Genomic DNA, 20,778 nt, shown 5'->3' on the forward strand with positions numbered 1-20,778 from the left:
CCCCTTCGGAGTTACACAGTTAAGAATAGACTCTAGTCACCATAAGTAAAACAAAGGTGTTTGGAGTGGATAGAGGCTTTAGTAACAGAGACATTTGTTGGGCTATTATACAGTATATCAGTATTCAATTTTCTGGTGCAGTCTCCTGAGAATCCAATATATGACAGATGAAATCAAGAATTGTCTGTATCTGTTAAGTGAGTCAGTGAGGCGTATTGACTTTGAATTGTGGTAAATGGGTTCATATATGCTATTTGTGATGAAAACATTACAATGGGGGCATGTTCTATATAAAAGGGCACGGCATAAGGGAAAAAAATCCTGGTGTCCCTTCTATGAAGTTGGCAAGTATGGCTATGCACTAAATAACACTGCTACAGTATACTGCATGGGGGTTTGGTGGATATAAAAGTTCTGTGAGAAATGTTAAGATTTAATTGCCTTGAAACATTCAGCTCACAATCTCTGGGACCCAAAGTTTAATTTCTGGGTGCTACTAGTCACTCCCAACAGACAGTAATAGTGTATGGTATATGTCTGTTATTGACCTCCCATTGATTGGAGCAGCTATAAAATATTCAGACCCTTTTCTATACTGACAAACCTTCAAAACAAAATGTGTATTTCTAGTTTGGAAAAATACCTCTACTGATGTGAAATGATAGTTACATAGTTCACATTAAGAAAGAGTGACAAGAGTGACATTTATTTTGTATCTTTGCTGAATCATTCAACACATTTTGTATTATAACAAATGAATTTTAAATGTAATATGCTGTATAGAAAATAAATAAATTTTACTTCAACACAAAATAAAAGTTTAATGGATACTCCCGCTCTTCATTCGATAAGCTTTGTTGATTTGACTTTTTCAATTTCTACTCCATTAAAGAGCATATTATCATTTTAATTTTTCATCTAGTTTGATAATGAAGGATGGCTTTTAACCTCGCTGCCTTCAATTATATTTAAACTAAAGTGAAGCATGTCAAACACTCAAAAGAGCACATGATATTACCATAAAAACATTGCCATATGTCCAAATGACATTGGATCAAGAATAGCTCAAACTTGTAATTATTGTTAAGATTTTTTTTTTTGTCTTTTTTTCTGTGATTTTTTTTTAACTGTTAATAGCTACTTATATGTAAAATCAGTTTCAAGCTAACTTGGATGTATTTTATAGATTTAGTCATATATTTACACTGATATCTGAAGTTTTAAATGTTCTGGAGATCCTGTACATGTGAACGGACCCTTAAGATGGGTGTTTTCCTTTAATGGCCACAATAAGTCTTTTGTGAGTGCGGGAGGGGCGGCGGGGAGCTGCAGGGGGGCTGCTCAGAGGATTGCTGATTGTCCGGGCAGCCCATAGGATACAGCAGCGTCTGCTGCCGATGCTCCTATTCAACGGAGCGACGGCAGCAGATCGCTGCTATATCAGTCGCTTGTTTTTCAACATGTTGAAAAACAAGCGACTGCAACGATCAGCCGACATGAATGATGTCGGCTGATCGTTGCACTCTATTCCACGGGACGATTATCGGGACGATAATCGTTCCGTGGAATAGGGCCTTTAGATGTTGCATGACATCAGAGCCCCTGCTCTAAGAGCAGCGAAACCTGGTGTGACGCAATTGCTGGGATGAAAATGAGTTTATAGAGTATCAGATGTTGTAATGAAGGCCCCCAGGTGTGCCATATATTTGTGCTAACACTGCGATTTGTGAAACGCCGGTTAGGTTGCCTGTTGAAAGTATAATACACCACACTATACTATTAGCACTGTGTTTTACATTAGTGATCAGAAGATTTCATTTCAAAGTCATATTGAATTATTAAAAATTAAAGTTTTGGAAAATATAATTAGGGATGAGCGAATTTACAGTAGGAACAAAACAAAGCGCTTCATTAGGATCGGCCAAATTGTCAGGCTGCTGAATTTAAAGTCTGTGCCGCTGCTCCCCAGGTGCTGGGATAAGCTGGATCCAGTCGTGGGAACCTTTTTCCAGTTTGCCAGGACTGGATCCAGCTTTACCGACAGCCAGAATGGAGCAGCACAGACTTCAAAGCCAGCAGTCTGACAAGCTGTGGGCATATCCTAACGAATCGCTGAACTTTATTCCTTCTGTAAAAAATATTTTTAAATATAAAAAAATGTTTTTAAAAAAATGCATCTGGTATTGCCACATTCATAACGGCTAAAACTATAATATTATCTCATTATTCTTCCCTTATGTTATACACTGTAAAAAATAAAAAACGACACCAGACTTGCTATAATTTTGTTTTTAATTTGCCACCCATCAAAAGGTCATATGTACCTAAAAAAGTGCTAATAAAAAGTACAACTTGTCACACACAAAAAAAAGCCCTCATGCAGGCATGACGACTAAAAAATGTAAAGGTCATGGCACTTTGTTATTAAGGGGTTTAATGACCAGTTGTGCATGATTGGTCTGTAAAGCTTATAGTTTTGGCCTACAATAATGTACGTCACTATGACAAATCACTGATCAATTTTATCTTGGTCGAAGCCTGGTGTGTGCTTCTATTGCTTGGATGCAAATATGTTGTTTTCAATTAATGGTTTTCTGCAGCTAAACACAACTGAACAAAAATCCAACATAGTAAAAAAAAACAAAAAACCTTTCCACACAAATCACTGACATTTGTCATGCTTTTGTTATGAAACAGCACAATCTAGAAAATCCATAGTGTATAAACAGAGCTCACATTCAATAACTGTAATTCATATAAGGGTTACCATGATCTATCAAGAAACATTATCTCAGCATATGTCAAGATTTTACCATCTTCATTAGTACTCAGCTTCGAAGCCTTCTGGACTTACCTCTCTATAAAATTGTCAATATGTTCTATCAATTGCATACTTTATATAGTGCAATAAATCAAATTAAGTATTTTTTAAAGCGTACTAAAAGAATATGGCCACCTATGTAGCAATAGCAACAGAAACTTGTGAGATTGGGATATAATTGGGACATAATGGCATCTGTTTTCTCATATCACTATCATATATTAAAGCAAGCACAACCTCTACTGGAATGATCAGGCATTAAAAGCAAGAATTAAATGAAATTTATTTTTTGCTACATTAAATAAGTTTTTTTCCCCCCACTACTGTCTAACAGATTTGCAGAGCACAGACTATCTATTGGTTGAAATAGTAATGAGTGACAAAAGCATGTGAGTACTAAACTTAATTTAGCCCACAACACATTCCAGTGTAATAATAAATGTTCTTGCTCATTTCAAAGGGGAAACCCAGTCCAAACGGACGTCTGGTATTTCAAAAGGTACATGTAAGAAGATTACATTGGTGAAATGTGTGATGTGGGACCACCCCTGATTTCCAGAATGAAGGGAATCTACAGACTACATAATACCTTTGGCAATACTTAGAGCGATCGGTACTGAAAATCTAACACAACGGTCAAAGCACTCCGCTATTGATTTGTGTCAGAAGTGTCTATGACATGTAAGATTATGCCATATTAAAAGGACTAATAAAAAATGCATGCAATTTAGGAAAGGGACTACTGTACGCAGTGCTGATATATGGTAGTTTTTCATATAACTTTGTAGGTACACTTTAATTACCCTTGGGTACACCTGGTTTGCTATGCTGATTTCAGGAACACGATGACTCACACTAAGTAACATGATGCTAAATTTTATTAAGTATTTTTAAATGCATGTATTTACAAAACCATTTAAGCTATACTAAGCTTAGTAAGCATGTGTAGCTGGAGGGCACAGTTATCAAGGTGTATGGACACTTTACCCTACTATGCAATTATTTAAAAACATATAGTGTACATTATTGTGGAATGTGATTTGCTGGTTATCAGTCTTGCCTTCTAGCATTGGGCTCTAAGATATAAAGGCCCTATTACATGAAACGATTATCGTCCGTATTCGGCCGATATCTGCTGATAATCGTCTAGTATATTAAAGGAGTGCTGTCGGGGGGGGGCACGGGGAGCTGTGGAGGGGCTTCCCGGGTGATCGCTTCATTGTCCGGGAAGCCCATAGCAGATGGTAGCGGTCTGCTGCCGCCGCTCCTATTCCATGGAGTGACGGCTGATCTTTGCAGTCGTTTGTCTTCTAACATGTTGTGGAATAGGCGCGGCGGCAGCAGACCGCTACTATGTGCTATGGGCTGCCCGGATGATCAAGCGATCACCCCGACAGCCCTCCCGCAGCTCCCTGTGGCCCCCCCATGACAGCGCTTGTTTGCTTCTCTTCATCGCCCCATGTAATAGGGGCTTAACTCCAAGATCATCTGTTTTGCTTAGGTTCTTTCTATGTTTTAATTTCTCCTTATTACTTTAGTATAGACCCATTCTCTGACACTATATGAATATCCTTGGCTCCTGTCCTTGTGTGCTAAAGTCAACTTAGATTTAAAGAAAGACTCCAGAAACCATGTAATTTTACTCTCCCAGAATAAGACTGGTAAGGGTAATCAGTTCCCATGCTCTCATCCCTTCCAGAATGCTCTATGTGCCTTATATATTTCTAATTCTGGTTTCCATTGTTCCCCAGAGTGATTATCTAATTCACATTGGAGTTTGCTTGGAGACCGGTAGTCACTTTTCTAATGCATCTCATAGAGTTACAAGGGCAAAGATACTTCCGGTATATATGGCACTACTGTGTGAATCCTGGATATATATACGTATACATCCATGCCTTGGAGATGTATACTTATATATATTTATATCTCTCCCCCTCTTTGGACCGTACTCTATGCTCACCTAACACTACATGACTACAGTCCGTTTCACATATTCCCCTACTCCCCACGAGATCTCTCCATAGCGCGTCAAGGCCCCGCCCCCTCCTCTCCTCGGAGCTGCACACCAAGCCACTCTCCGCCCTCTCTCGTACGGAGGCCCGCCCCATACAACCCATCCCGGCTCCCAGTGCTGTCACATCACACCTGCGCGATTTAGACACGCTCATCCCCCGGCTTCCATATGCGCATGCGCCGCCCCTATTAGACGCGCTGACGCCGCATCGTCCACGTCATCACAGCTCGACTCTGCTCCGCCGCAATCCCAGAGAACGCCTGCCATGGGTAAATATCCCCATCACCTTCGCCCCTGACTTGGACTACCATCCACTACCACCTAACCGGCCTGTTCTCTTACAGTTTCACTGTCCGACGCCTGCCTCCACCGAGCCTTAGTCGGATCTCATGTTACCAACCAGGTAACTACTCACATCTTCCCTCTTCACATCACTATAGTCCCATACCGCACACCCCTTAACCTGCTCCTCCCTTCATTCACAGCAGACCTACGGGACACTACCCTGCCATCTATATACAGTTGTTCACTTACACAGGTATTCCCATCTACTGCTATTTCAATCTAACCCTATTATTTCATTCTATCCTATACTCTACAGCATCCTTGCTGCATGCATTGCATACTAATCTCGCCCTACTATCATATATGATTGATGCGACATGTATACAGTACTAACTTCTGTGTATTTCCTGATAGCTACGGAATATCCTATGCCCTCTCTTACCATCAACTTCCACATTTCTCGTCCAGCAACTACTGTGTTTATAAGATGTTTATGTACCACTTGTCACTTATGATGTTTGTTTGTCCATGACCCCTCTGTATATACTCCCCATCCTCCCCATACACCCACCCCAGCCCCTCTTGTACGTTACTTACCTTGTAACTATGTCTCATTGTAATACCATATATTTTCATGTCCATAGACCCCTGATAAAGGTGTCACCACAGAAACGTCGGATTTATGTCTGTGATTACACTCATAGCAAAAATAAAATTGTGCACAAGAGCACTTGCATCAAAACTACGAGCATTTCTTCTATGATCATTGTCTACATAGTGGATAATTTTCTAATAAGACTACTGTGTGAATCGACACTGTAGCGGTGTTCAGAGCCGGCGGCACAATGGGTAAACAGAGTACCTCTTAAGTGAAGGGAGTAGGGCAGTGCCTATTGGAAGCCTTACTGGGAAAAAGGATATAGTAGTATGTCACTACAGAATATGCTAATGCAATAGTAATAATGTGAGGTACATCAGGTCTACACTATATTAAAAGGTCTCATTTTTAACAAGTTTCACTATCCTTTTTAACTGCATTAGTTTCAAAGCGACTCTGTACCCACAATCTGACCCCCACAAAACACTTGTACCGTCGGATAGCTGCTTTTAATCCAAGATCTGTCCTGGGGTCTGTTCTGCAGTTGATGCAGTTATTGCCCTAAAAACAACTTTTAAACTTGCAGCCCTGTGTCAAATTGCCATGGCCTAGCGTGTGTGTGCCCTAGGATTGCAATGCCCCTCTGTCCCTCCTCATCACTAGGAATGCCCCCGGGCAGGATTTCTCCTATTCTTCACTTGTCTAAACACTGCACATACGCCTTAACAATCCAGCACAGGTGCAGTGTTCAGAGTGTTTACACAGGTGATGAATAGGAGAAACTGTTCTAGCGGTATTCTTAATGGTGAAGAGGGTAGGAAAGAGGGACGCGGGGGGGGGGGGTTGACCTAAGGCACACACACACTCTAGGACATGCCAATTTGACACAGTGTTGCAAGTCTAAAAGTAGTTTTTTAGGACAAGAACTGCATCACCTGCTAAACAGACCCCAGGACAGATCTTGTATTAAATGCAAGTATCCGACAGTACAAGCGATTTTGGGGGGGGGGGGGGGTTCAGATTGTGGGTATAGAGTTGCTTTAAACAAGTTCCTGGAAAACACTTTGGCCCATATTTATAAAAATCTGCAAAACAGAAACTTATATAAACTGTCCATAGCAACCAATCCCATCACAGCTTTTAGCTCTAGAAAAATGAAAGCAGTGATTGGCTTTTGTAGACTGTTTACACCAGTTTCTTTTTCATACACTTTGATAAATATGGGCCTTCAAAATTATAGAAATTCAAAAATATTGCCTGCTTGATTTCTGCAAATTTTCACTCCAGTTTACACACACACACACACTCCGTATATAAAGCAGGCCTTTAAGGGTATAGTCCCAAAAATACAATTTTCTACAGTTGAATTGAGTTCTGTTCACTTTTTGTTACACAGCTTTCTACAAGCCCCCAAATGGGATAATTGCAGAAATATGTATTCCGATAAACTAAGAAATGCACACAAAAAAGTGAAGTAAATTTATTCTCCTAAAAAATATTTTCCAAAAATTACGGCTATGTTGGTTTGAGTCAGTGCATTAAATGTGAAGTGAGATTGCAGCATAATGCACTGTGCGGCGGAAAGAGGTAAGATCTGAAGCCGGTGATTAATCTTCCTGTATCTCTTGTGCTTTACAGTCTCCTATACTGATTAAATCTTGTATTCCATTTAAATTATGGGCAAAGATATTCATGAATAATGATATTCACTTTGACTAAGGTACTATAGTTGACCAGCAGTGAGCTTATTTTATGGCACTCTCATGGGTTCAAAAAGAGCCAGTGACTACCAGCAGTCAGTTCATAAAGCAATAGCAGCATGGATAAGTTAATGGATTCAGAATATATATTCATTTAACATAGCCATGATAGAGGAGGCAGGCCACCAGCCACATAAATTATTATTTCCAAGTCAGACTTTTATTGTAGACTTTACAGTTAGGTTAAACATAGAGTGCTCATTGTGATTATCTGTTGAGCTGCACATACTTTGTTATCCTGTAGGCCAACTACACATTGAGGGTTCATATAAGGTTTCAGTGTTTAGTCAATAAGATGAAATTGGAAAAAAAAAAAAAAAAAAGGCTGCCTGCTCTAAATCTGATCATTTTATACATGAAGCAACATATGTACATTACACAAAAAATTTGATTAAAAGTTGACATTTGCTTGACCTCTAATAAAAATAGACATTCATTAAAAAATTAAGAGTATCGAAATACATTTGTTTTTCCTTTTTTCCTTACATCTGTACATGATGAGTCTCATTTGTATCCTGATCTTTTGCACTTAAAACTTTCTGCCTCCGTTTCAGAAGTGAGTGATCAACAACCTAGAATGTTGTATGGTCTTTACCATGTGTCATAAAGGAACTTTTCTAGAGTCTTTAGACTTTACTGAAATCACTGCTATGGCCAGTAATTGGCGGCTGTAGTTAGGCGTCAAGCTGATACATCTTTGCTTTGCTCTACTGCTGTAATCATATATAAACGTATCATCTGTAGCAGTTGTAAATTTATATTTCCCTGTTCCAGCCTTTAGGGTATGTTCACACTGAGTAAATCAGACAGAATCCTCCCTGCCTCAGTGGGAAAATGCCCTTTATGATAAATGTTTTTGTAAAGTCAATAAAAAATGACTGATGTTGTGCAGTGTATTGATCATCCCTATATTACACCAGACTTAGATAATAAAGTTTGGTGACAATAACATAAATTACATAAAATTCCACTGCTGCATCAACCAAACCCCTACCCATGAGACACTTGTACTATCCATGGGTGTGTCTCAGACTTATTCTGCCGAGTCCGAGGCTATTTCAGACATGTGCAGTAAAGAGGGAATAGGACGCAGCTGTACTGCTCATATCTGCCGATTGTGGCTACCCACGGCTAGTCCCGCCTCAGGATAATGATAGCATAACAAAGAGCTGTGAATCACACCCATAGAGGAGTAAAGACAGCAAAACCCAGCTACAGGACCGTGACTTGTTGGACCAAAAAAAACGCCCAGATGACTAAATAGAACAATTAGCATACAAGTCGAAAACAATCGATACAAGTAAGTAAGTAATATAAAACACAGCTGCAGTGTTGGCACCGTATTACTGCAGTACAGCTCACTTTGACTTCAATGGGAGTTGAGATGCAGTAAAATGCCAACACTATGCAATATATGGAGGCGAAGCTTCATTTTATTTACTTACAATGCTGTGGAAAGGCCGCCAATGGGTTTTCCTGTGGAAAACCCCATTTAATAAACATTTCTAAATTTAATTCTTAACAGTTGCTAAAAATGTTCTAATATAATCAATCATAATAAAAATGACTACACATATGTCTACTTGTGAAGACTAAACATCTTGAATCAGTCAGGAAGCAATAATATAAGTGGGAATGTGTTGGAATGCCAACTACCCAACGAGAAAAAAAACACACATTTAATATATTAGATTACAGGTTCTGTGTAAAAGCAAGTGACAAAACACATAAACAAAGCTGACAGAATGCTCCAGCATTCATACATATAAATGATATTCTAGCAAGCTTTTGCCAGTAAACAGCATAGGTTGTTTTTTTACAAGAAGTTCTGCAACTGTAAAGGTCAGCCTTCAAAAAGTGATAATCTCACAGCTCATTCACTTCACCTCGCTCTCACAGGATAAAGAAGGAAGCTGGTCAGTGTCTTAAAGAACTGAATACTATAACTCAAACATTTACTGTAGTAGATGCAGAAACTTGTATAAGCATAGGGAAATATAGTACTTAAAAAATTGTGGATTATTATTATATTTTGTTATATTTTGTTTACTGATGGAAAAACACCCAAGAGCCTAGCCTTCAGTTATAGAGAATGTTTTTTTTTTTTTTTGTTTTTTTTTTTACAGTGCCAGGTAAAAGATGAAAAATCTGCTGACCTACCCACACAGGTCGCAAATGTAATTCAAAATCGGAAACATAAAAAAGGGATCCAGCTGTCCTCTTCTAGAACATGAAATGATAGCATAAAAACTGTAGTTGGGCGCTAAACATATCTAATATACAATATTTATCTTTATACCGCTTTATTGGTGCATACACTAAGGCTATGTTCACACCAGCATTTTCCCTTCCACCACAATTCTGTTTCTCTTATCCATGTTGATAAGAGAAACAGAACCCAGCAGATCTGTCATACTCCCCTTTCATTTCAATGGGTTTTTATTGTGCTCCGTTTTCATCAAATCCATCAGTGTTCAGTTTTTTTGTACAGACTAAAAAAAAAAAAAAAAAAAAAACGGAACAGGAATGGAAAGTGCATTTCCTTTTTTTTACATTTATTTTTTATTTTTCATTATAGTAAGTGAGGGCAGATCTAAACAAAAGGCGTTTCCATTCACCTCCGTTTGTGAGTTATTAGTTTTCATCAATTTCTTTTTTTTCGGAGCATGTGCAGAAGTGAGAAACTAGGAAGAAAAACAAATTGATATACAAACGGATGGTGACTGAAGCAAACTGATGTACAAAAGTCAGTTTTTTAAAGGCAAAATGCAAACAGACCATTAAAAAAGTGAACTTTCTGCAATCAGTTGGCATATCCGTTGGAGCTTGTCCATTCATTTAATATGGACAGATCCATTCATGAATGAGTCAAACACAGGTGTAAATGCACCCAAAAGGTATAAAAAAATATATAATGGTTATTTTGGTCTGAACTACCACCACTGATTGAATTATCTACTAGGGTTATCTACTCAAGTCCTGTACTCCTATTCCAAGTTCTAATGTTTTAACCTTCATAGTGTTTTTCAAGCTTGAAAGAGACTGTAAAGGTTGAAATTAGAGATGAGCGAATTGCTCATCAAAATGATGTGAAGCACTTGTTTGACCAGTGCTCCACTCATCATGTTGCCGGCCTTTCAGCGCTGCTCCGCTCCCAGGTGCTGGGGAAAAGCTGAATCCAATCCTGGGAATTAGGGAGAAGTTTCCCAGGATTGGATCCAGCTTTTCCCGGCATCCTGGGAGGAGTCTCTAAAAGGCCGGCGGCAAGATAAGTGGAGCACTGATCACACAAAGTGCTTTACCTTGGAAGTGTTTCCACTTTATAAAGATTTACTGTGGTCTGCATTGTCTATGTTTTTTTTGTCAGTAAAGCTATTGTTCTCGTTTTGTTTATACTTTTGTCTGGCCTAATTTATTTGCAACCACTACTGTACTATGGGTAGAGTGAGACAAAGTCCATATTATTAGCTCACTAGGCGCTGTAAACTCAGTGTGTTATAACAATTTGTTTGGATCTGTGAAGACAGCATCTTAATAAATTACTAGGCTCTGTAAACTCATAGCGGGAGATTTATCAAACATGATGTTAAGTGAAACTGTCTCAGTTGCCCCTAGCAACCAGATTCCACCTTTCATTCCTTACAGACTCTTTGGGAAATGAAAGGTGGAATGTGATTGGTTGCTAGGGGCAACTAAGACAGCTCTACTTTGAACCAGTTTCATAAATCCCCCATAGTTCCAATAGTCAGTAAGTGAGTGATTTAAAATCAGTGTCATCATCCAATATAATTTATTTGTCTCCTTCTTAAATTCCAAAAACAAGCATTATGTCCAATCATGTAAAAAAAAACAGACCCTTCTCAGTGTAGGGGCAGTGTCAGCAGCCAAGGTGGCACACATGGTGGTGCCAGTGGAAGACAGAGTCGTGGGAGTGGTGTCTCTAACTGTATAAGAAGGAAGGTTTCAGCTACCATTTACACCTAGGGCAGGTGAACACCAACCAGGCTGGGATTGTTGACTGGATCCTTCAAAGTTCCAGCTCCATGGCAGGCAGTAGCCAATCCCAGAGACAGCAGTCAACAGAATGGTCGTCCCGGAGTAGTGCCACCACCATTCCATGGCAAGATCAGGATATTCCCTCTGCCCCGTCTCCTGTGGTGTCCCAGACCCAATTCCCTTGCCAGGGCCATCAGCATGAGAGCTCCTGGTGAAACTAGTAATACCACAAGAGTCTCAGACTTGATGCTTCTGGTCCACCAATGTCCACTGCTGTCCAGGGAAAAAATTGATATTAAATTGATATTTTGGCTGTTTTATTTAGATTCATTTATATTCATTTGAATTGACGCAAAATTCCCAAACCTTGTGAAACAAATTTTAGGCTGCTTTGCTCATCTTTAATTATGGGCACACCCGCCCTATAGTGTGCCCTGGGGCTCTAAACCAGTGCTTCTCAATTCCAGTCCTCAGGCCTCAACAACAGGTCATGTTTTGAGGATATCCCATACAAAGAACAGCTGTGAGAATACCTGATGCACTCAGTATAATTATATCACCTGTGAAATATTAAGGAAATCCTCAAAACATGACCCGTTGGTGAGGCCTGAGGACTGGAATTGAGAAGCACTGCTCTAAACAATACCACCACCTGTAGACCCCTAATTACAAAGATACAGTACTTAGGGTCCAGCTAAGGCCATCAAGCTACTGTACATATCTCAAACTTTCTCTGGAGTACTACCACTCCCAACTCGCCCTACACAATTACTCCCATCTTCTTCTTAGGCAACACATAAAAACAACAAAACATTATAGTGAAACAATTGAGTGAATAAGCCACCTTAGATCATGTCTCCACAAATCAATAGTAAAAGCTGCGATATGAAGCTTATGGTAACATATCTTATTACTGAAAACTGCTTCTTTCTCTACTTATCTGTCAGACTACAGCAGTTTTGCCACCATCGCCCTAGGCGCTTCTCACGCTGCAGTAGCAGTGCATGTTTACTGTTTGTGACAATGTGACAGTCCCGATATATATGGTAAACTTATCCATAAAACCTCGGTGTTAGTAATGAGGGAGCCTGTTGGGATGTTCATGTTGATTTGGATAGAATAATCCTACTGACTTTCTTTCAAAGGGTTTTTCCAAGATCTAGACTGATTTTTGGAAAATTCATTTGAGGAATTTGTCAGCTGTAATTCACTTTTCAATTCAATTTCCAAATTGCTGACACTGTTAGATGCTGTTAGAAGACAAACTGTAACATTTATATCTTTGCTTCCAGAATAAAGACAAATGCTTTTATTCTTTAGTACTAGGAGTCAAAGACTTTTTCAAACTCCTGATAGGCATTAGGCTGGGTTCACACTATGTATATTTCAGTCAGTATTGCAACCAAAACCAGGAGTGGATTAAAAACACAGAAAGGCTCTGTTCACACAATATTGAAATGGAGTGGATGGCAGCCATATAACGGTAAATAACTGCCATTATTTCAATATAACAGCCGTTGTTCTAAAATAACAGCAAATATTTGCCATTAAATGGCGGCCATCCACTCAATTTCAACATTGTGTGAACAGATCCTTTCTGTGTTTTTAATCCACTCCTGGTTTTGGTTGCAATACTGACTGAAATATACTGACTGAAATATACATATACTGACTGAAATATACGTAATGTGAACGCAGCCTTAAGTTGAAATGCTTCCTCAAATAGCCCCTCCCTGCTTGATTGACTCCTGGAAGCTCAAGCAGAGTCAAGTATGGGAGGAGAAGTAAGGAGGTGTTACAGCTTGCTGCACTTCAGGAGCACAGGAAAGCCTCTTTGACTATAGAGCACAGATGGATATATGAAAAGTACCATGTGTCTCCTTGAACAGCTAACAGTGACAGCAGTATATAAATGTTAATTGCAGCTGACAGATTCACTAATGAATAAAAAAATGCTCTAAAAATAAGAATTTTCCTTTACACTGTGTAAAAATAGAAATTAAAAAACAACTTTCATTATTATTGAATTATAACTGAAGTCAGTGGAATGCATTGAAGTCAATGGATTGATGGATGCCCAATACACATAGTATATTAAATATGTGTATTGTTTGTGTGGGTTACAAATTAATGTTCACAGTGTTGGACTAGGGTATCTGGGGCCCACCAGAGGAAATGATCCTAGGGGCCTACAATGAGGGTATGTGCACACTGAGGAAAAGGCGAGGAATTAGGTGAGGAATTGAAGAGGAATTTCAGCTTGAAATTCCTCCCGTAAAATATGTACGGAGCAAAGTCCCATTGTATTCAATGGGTTTTCTGCTCTGTTCACACTGCAGAATTTCCGAGCAGAATTTTCTGCTGTAGATCTGCTAGAGGAATCCTATAGAAGTCAATGGGGGCTTAAATTCTGCTTGAATTCTGCCTGAAAACTTTCTGCTTCAATTCCTCGAGAATTGCTCAGTGTACACATACCCTGAACCAGTAAGAAACAATATCTCAGTCAATGTTAGTGCAGGTTCTAAAGCTGGGGGCCCACTGGAGGATCCTCCGGTCCTCTGGTGAGCTAGTCCGACACTGAATGGATATACAATTATTAAAAAGAAGTTATTTTTAGTTGTTCACACATTTTTTTTCACCATCATTTTACCATATTTTCTACTACATTATATGGACCTTCAAAAAAGAACCACACCCAAAAGGGCACGACCTACAATACTATACCAACAGCCGTCATTATAATGACGGGCACCCAAAAAGCAAAATAACTGACAAAACTGGAAAAAAAAATGTCATAGCCATAACATAACCATAAAATGGATCCGGACAAACATTAGCCACTGATTTTTCTATTTTTTTTTTAATACCAAGTTGCTTTATAATTTTCATAATGTCACTCTTAGAATAGGTTTTCTTTTTAGAATAGGTTTTCTTTTTACCAAGCCTGTTTGTGAAACTTTTGCCCTGCTACAGCAGCGCCTATCAATTTTAAGTGGAAGTGGAAATGTGTAACAACAGCTCAGACACGAAGCTGGATTTCACTGATAGGCACTATACTGTATATCACAATATTAGCTCATCTTTTCTGTACTGTAATCTCCACTTGAATGGAGGGACATCTTTCTATAAGGTCAGTACTGAATCAGTCTGTAAGATAAGCTTCCACAATGTCTTCTATTGACACAATCAGCTTTCTGATCTTTGCGCTTGTTTAGTTCAGCATGTGCTGCTCTGGTTCTCACAGCCCATACTTATCAGCATTGCCTCGCAATCATCTTTCCTGTCAGTTTTATAGCCAGGTAGACTGTACAAATTTAGATTATTAGACAGTCAAATTGCAACTAATACTCATTTTATACTTCCCAAGTATATATGTATCCTTATAAACAATAAAATTATTATGGTACATATACTTCAGAACAGTCATTACTATATAACACTGTATAATCATATCAGCATGGTTCTCACAGTCCAAAAGAAGCTGCATATAACTGGCACAAGATAGAGGTGGCCTGCGTAAGGAAAATATATGTATATAGGTAATTCTAGGGGGGTGGGTGATTTACAAGGTTTCTAGGGTGCATTGTGTGGGGGGAGGGAGGTGGAAGACAGTAACATTTAGGTGCTAAATAAAAAGAGAAGACAGCTGGTTCAGCAACTCCAAGCAGTCTCTAATCTTAAATAGTATGTAAGTGTAGCTGCAGACTCTAAATGCCGACCATCATGGCCTATGGTTTCATGATAACTCTCCTAACATGGCACATGGCCCATATAGTATTACTTAGATATAAAGAACAGTGCTTGTGATTTGACAGGGGTTGCGACAGCTAAGGGAAACAATATGAAGAGGCAAGACAGAGGAGGAAATTTATCAATGGCTTTGTGTCTGTAAGTGAATAATTGGATAATTTTTGCAGAATTTTTAATCTAAGTTCTGTTTATGAACCAGTATCTGGCAGATATTTTTAGTTGCAATTTTTTTAAATCTGCATGTTTTCAGTATTCACTCAAAACATTTGCATAATCCTGGAATTGCCTCTAATTTAGCATTTGCACATTAAAAAGAAAATTGCACAAACTGGTGCAGGCTTACTTCTGGTCAGCACCAGGTGAATTTGTTTACCTAATATTTTGTGAATATTCTATTAACACATTTATGAATATTTTGCTAAACTAGTCCTATTTGGCTGAGTAAAAAACAGATGAATACAGAGTAGAAAAATTGCATGTTTTAGACTGAAAAGTAAATGTCCCCCAGTATGCTGGTTTAGTGATAAATAATACAGCTGATGGTAACACACATGCAAAAAGCAGCAACTGTTCCTTTTGTATAGCATATGTTTGGGTATGTGCACACTATGGAATACGCACAGGCGGACTCTGCTTGAAGTTCCGCTTGTCCCAAAGACTCAATGATATTCTTAAACAAAATCAACTGTCCACCCGAAGAAATCCGCCGTCTGCCCAAACAATTGGCATGTCAAACTAAATCCGCAGTCCGCTCAAAGAATTGACATGTCAATTCTTTCAGCGGATGGCAGATTTCATTTGACAATTTCATTGAGTTTATGGAACAGGTGAAACTTCAAGAAGCGAAGTCCGCCATTCCATAGTGTACACATACCCTGCCTATTAGAAAATTTGTACAAGCCTTATTTCATTAGATTTCTGCTCATCTGGGGTTTCAGCTTGCGTTCATCTCTTGTATTCAGTCCACCCTAAACTGGTGGGTGGAGCCTAGCCTTTATTATGTCTCCAATGTTCTTCAAACACAGTCATTATAGTACATCCTAAAATTATCAGCATAAAGGAGACTGAGCAGTCAGTAAGGTTAGGTCAATTTAGGTCAGTAAGGTTACTTAAAAAAATTTCACCTCTTTATATAGTTAGTAATTATGAAATTTACTTCTATTTCCCACATATCCAGAAGTGATGCATGTTTGGAGAATGCACATTATTTTATTTTTTTTAAATTTGATATTGCTGGACACAGTTTCTATTCTTTACAATATTTTGTTCTGTTTTAACAACAAAAAAACCCTTCCGCATGACCCCCACCCCTCCCTATTTCAAGTGCTTCTAGATGTAAACATTGTACATTGTAGTTGTGCTCAAATAACCATTTTCCCAGGAGGTGTTCCTTTACAACCCCTATGGCTCATCCCCTCTCAATGCTCCTTACATTTAATATTTTATAATGTCATAGAAGGTAATAAAGAACATCTAACTAGTGATTAGTATCTCTTCTTCTGTAATTTTTGCAATATGCTTAAAATTCAACCACTAAATCAAGAAGTAAGAGCCAGTAGAGGTCACATATACCAATGGTTATAAAATTAAATTCATGTTTTATGTCCACATAACACATTCTCTTTTATTTTATTATTTTTATGTGAAGCTATTTTAAATACTGAAAGAATTGACTTTTTAGCTCCTAATGATTCTGGCAATATGTTTAGCTCATAGCAAAGATTCCTTTCTCTGAATCCATGATCCATTATTTGAAAGCTCATTCCAGTCCTTAAAATGCATAAATCCATTGATGGTTTTGGTTCAGGGGATGATGTCTTCCATAAGAGTCACTCAACATTAATGAAGTCTTACTAGGAGTAATTTATAACAGAGATGGAGATCATTTTAGGTAGTTCCATTTTAGAGTTTATGAATTTTTTGCACATATGAGCTCACTTTCCACTACATGCAATATACTTAGGGCTTCGTCTATGTAGAGCTCGAGTCCTGACTTTATTTCAAACTTTTCAAACACCCACAATGCAATTTAGATCCCCCCCCCCCCCCATACAATTCTGTGAACTCTAAACAATTCTATAGAGATAGTAACTTGGTTGACACCAGGGGCTCTCTATTACACATATCATTATGATACATTACTCAGCTTTTCCAGCAATAGTTCTATAAATGTAATTTATAGGACTATCGGCAACGGACATTCGAAACATAAATAAAAGGATTGCTCAATTCTAGTTACATTGGGATACATTTATTATAAGGGAAAATAGGGTAAAGCTATTTCAATAGTCCAAGCTACAGTACATAAGCAACTAGAAACTAGCTATTTTATACACTATTTAGAGATAAATGAAGCGAATCTGGCAAATTCCGATTCATTGCAAATCGGAACGTTTAATTCGCCGTATTAGCTTGGCAAATTCACTAAACATGGCGGCCACAATAGCAATTGCACATGTTAGCTTACATTTACGCAGTTGCGGACATTAGGCAGTGGCGTACATCACTAGATAAAAGTTTGTATGTTCGTTAAAACCATTCAGATCATGGAACAAATAGTTTGTATCAGAAAACACAATTAGCAGCATGTTCACTCGCCACTATTTTTAAATAAATTCGCTTGTATGCGATTCGTGAATCTTCACGAATTTGTGCGAATATTCCCGAACTTCGTGAAACACATTTCCGAGTGATTCGCTCATCTCTAATTCTATTCTATAAAAATATACTGTACTACTGCAAGAGGAGGGTAAAGTATATTATTGAATCTTATGGTGCTTGCTACTGGTGCCATTTTACGATGCACATTACATCATTTTCTAAATATCATAAAAACAAGCTCCATTTTGGGGTATTTTCCTAATAACATGCATTTTTACTGTAAAGAACTTAAACAAGTAAATAAATAAATACATACATCAAAAACACTTAGTACAAAATTAAAATGCCCCTAGACTAAACTGTGGAAAAACATGTGAAAAACTATTTTCATATGTAATATAAATTTCATTTAAATAGCACCAGCTTTTTATGCATCTTTATGCATTTTTTTAATTATTATTTTATTTTTGTGGATTTTTCCAAAAGGAATGTTTAGGTACCTGCAAGCTATATTTTAGGATTTCACTTCAAGGCTATGTTCCCACTACATATAAATAACAGCTGTTTAGCACTCAAAACAATGGACTTTGTTTTGAGTATCAAACAATTGCCATTGGTTTGAATGAAAATTACTTTAAAGTCTATGGACAATGGAAAAAAATGACATGATCATTATTTTGATGGCCATAGCAAACAACACACTGTGTGAAACAACTGCCGTTGCTTGAGTTAACTTAAATGTAAACCATTGCATTATGTAAAAAGAACAGCCGTTGTATAAATTGAAAGCAACGTCCATGCTTTTCATAAAAAGTATGTTGTGTGAACATAGCCAAAGGATAGCCCAAAGATGTAAAGTACCCTAGCAGAAAAAAAACTTTGATAAAAACTGCCACTGACCTGAGAAACACACACAATAAACATTCACAGCCAAAATTAGCATTGTTTGTAGTGTATTTTGTATTTTCCTGCTGACTTCCGGCTAAGACCAGGCCATAACATTTTCCTGGCAAAAATGGTATAAGTGCCCCAACGAATACCTCAATCTATGCAGTGTATTGCTGGAAAATGCCATGTTGGACTCTACACAAATTACACTCCAAAAGCTTTATAGACTTCCAGTACAGTTATATATTGTTGCTCATCATGTATGCAGTATCTCTACACAAATATATACTTCCACAAGTTGAATAACAATCATCATACCTAGTATAGGAAGTACAGAATGTGCATCTACAAAAGAAACAGCAAAACAAAACAAAACAAAAAAAAAAAAAAAAAAAAAAAAGAGAGAGAGAGAACACACTTGTATAATAAACCAGCCTACAATGTAGCCGGCTGTATGTGCTTTAACTATGTGTGAAAGCCACACTCGACTCAACACCTGGCTACAACCACATGCCAGAGGACTTGCAGAGCTGCCATTTACTGTACACTACGGGTCATCTGATCTGAATGGTTGTCTACTGACCCACAGCAGGAACAGAGTGTAATACTATATAGGATACACTTTAACTCTTCACTACAGTTGCTATATTATCCGGCCCCACAGTCAGCTGTGGTATACCCTGCCCTTTTTAGCATGCCAAGTGTACTTGTAAATAAACTAAGGATTGAATAGTCTATAAATTAATGTCCTGAGCTGCTGCCGTAATAAAAAAGGGAGGCAGCTGAAATAGTATCTTACAGGGAACCGCAGCAGACACTTCCATTTACAGCTCTAGCGACCTGTCCCATTACACAAATGGCAGGAGTATCTATGAGAAAATCTATCACTAAACAAAGGCGTGGGCTGTCACTTTTAGATCTCTGCATAAGACACACACCAAAGGGGGAGAAAAAAATGAGTCATCCCGCTACTATTGATTTCATTCTTTAACACATCTCATTTCAGCTCTTTTAAATGTACAATTTGTGATAAAGTCCTAACCATCTCAAATAGATCAGAGTAAAAGAGTAAAACACCCTGCAACATCAAAGAAAGTTCTACAGCATCAGCTGACTGGGTTAAAATGAAGTAAAATCAAACAATTGACAAGCAATAGACAATCCTGGAATGCCGGAGCCTCCTTGTAGCATTAGATATGAAGCATTCATACATAATTTATCTTGCCATGTTGGGTCCTAGAATGTTTGCCGGCTCGTAGTCATTTCTAATTAATAACAATAAGACACTTACCCGATCGATTCTTGATCATGTCATTGAACTCATCAAGCGCCGCTTCGTCCCTGTTCTCCTCCCCTTGATAAGCACTCTCAGCCATATCTTACTCGGGATGTGGAGTTGTAAATCAACAATCCAGAGCCAAGTTGTTAGTGTTTTTCAGTCTCTTCTTGTATGGTTGTTCAGTATTCAGCAATTATATCAGAAAGCTCTTGAGATCACGTTTTGTGCTATAGCCACTAGGTCAGACAGCCTGGCAAAACTGCAGATAGAGTTTGCATTGAGAAAGGAAGAGTAAACTGTCAGCCCAACAGATCAGGGAAAACAGGTGCTGATCTCTTAGTCCTTAAAATAGAAGCACCCTGTTTAAAACAAGTAGAATGTGAATGTGAAGTAGGGAATATTAAACCTGACACTCTATAAATCAGCATCAAGTTGTAGATTCCAGAAACTATTTCCGCACTCTTTCCAATCAATACAAAGACCAATAAAGTACCAAATTGCCAAAATAAACTCAGAGGTCATACATAATTTAGTTATACCTCACTTAGTTGCTTGCATTCGAGATATGATGGGCCTCAGTTCAATATATATTGTATCAAATAGGCTAGAGAGGATGCCAAACATTACTAGTAACCACCATTAATCCTGTTGTATCTATAGAAAATGGGCAAGCAGGATTTTACCATCCCGGGCACATATGTGTTCATAGAAAAGAAATATATATTATACACTATGGAAGATTTTTATTGAATTATAGTTATTAGAATCAGACACAAAACATGT

General features: G+C 38.2%; 1 protein-coding gene across 9 annotated transcripts in view; it reads right to left on the reverse strand.

The window, feature by feature from the left end:
- Nucleotides 1–20,234, reverse strand: part of DMD (dystrophin) — a 1,858,252-nt gene extending 1,838,018 nt beyond the window's left edge. For all 9 annotated transcript variants that reach the window (XM_069970999.1, XM_069971008.1, XM_069971005.1 and 6 more), the window contains exon 1: nt 20,008–20,234. In XM_069970999.1, the coding sequence (XP_069827100.1) occupies nt 20,008–20,092 (85 nt within the window). In that variant the 5' untranslated portion in view covers nt 20,093–20,234. The remainder of the gene's footprint in view (nt 1–20,007) is intronic.
- Between the last annotated feature and the right edge of the window lie 544 nt (nt 20,235–20,778).

Source organism: Dendropsophus ebraccatus, chromosome 5 (assembly GCF_027789765.1).
Source record: "Dendropsophus ebraccatus isolate aDenEbr1 chromosome 5, aDenEbr1.pat, whole genome shotgun sequence".
NCBI lineage: Eukaryota > Metazoa > Chordata > Amphibia > Anura > Hylidae > Dendropsophus > Dendropsophus ebraccatus.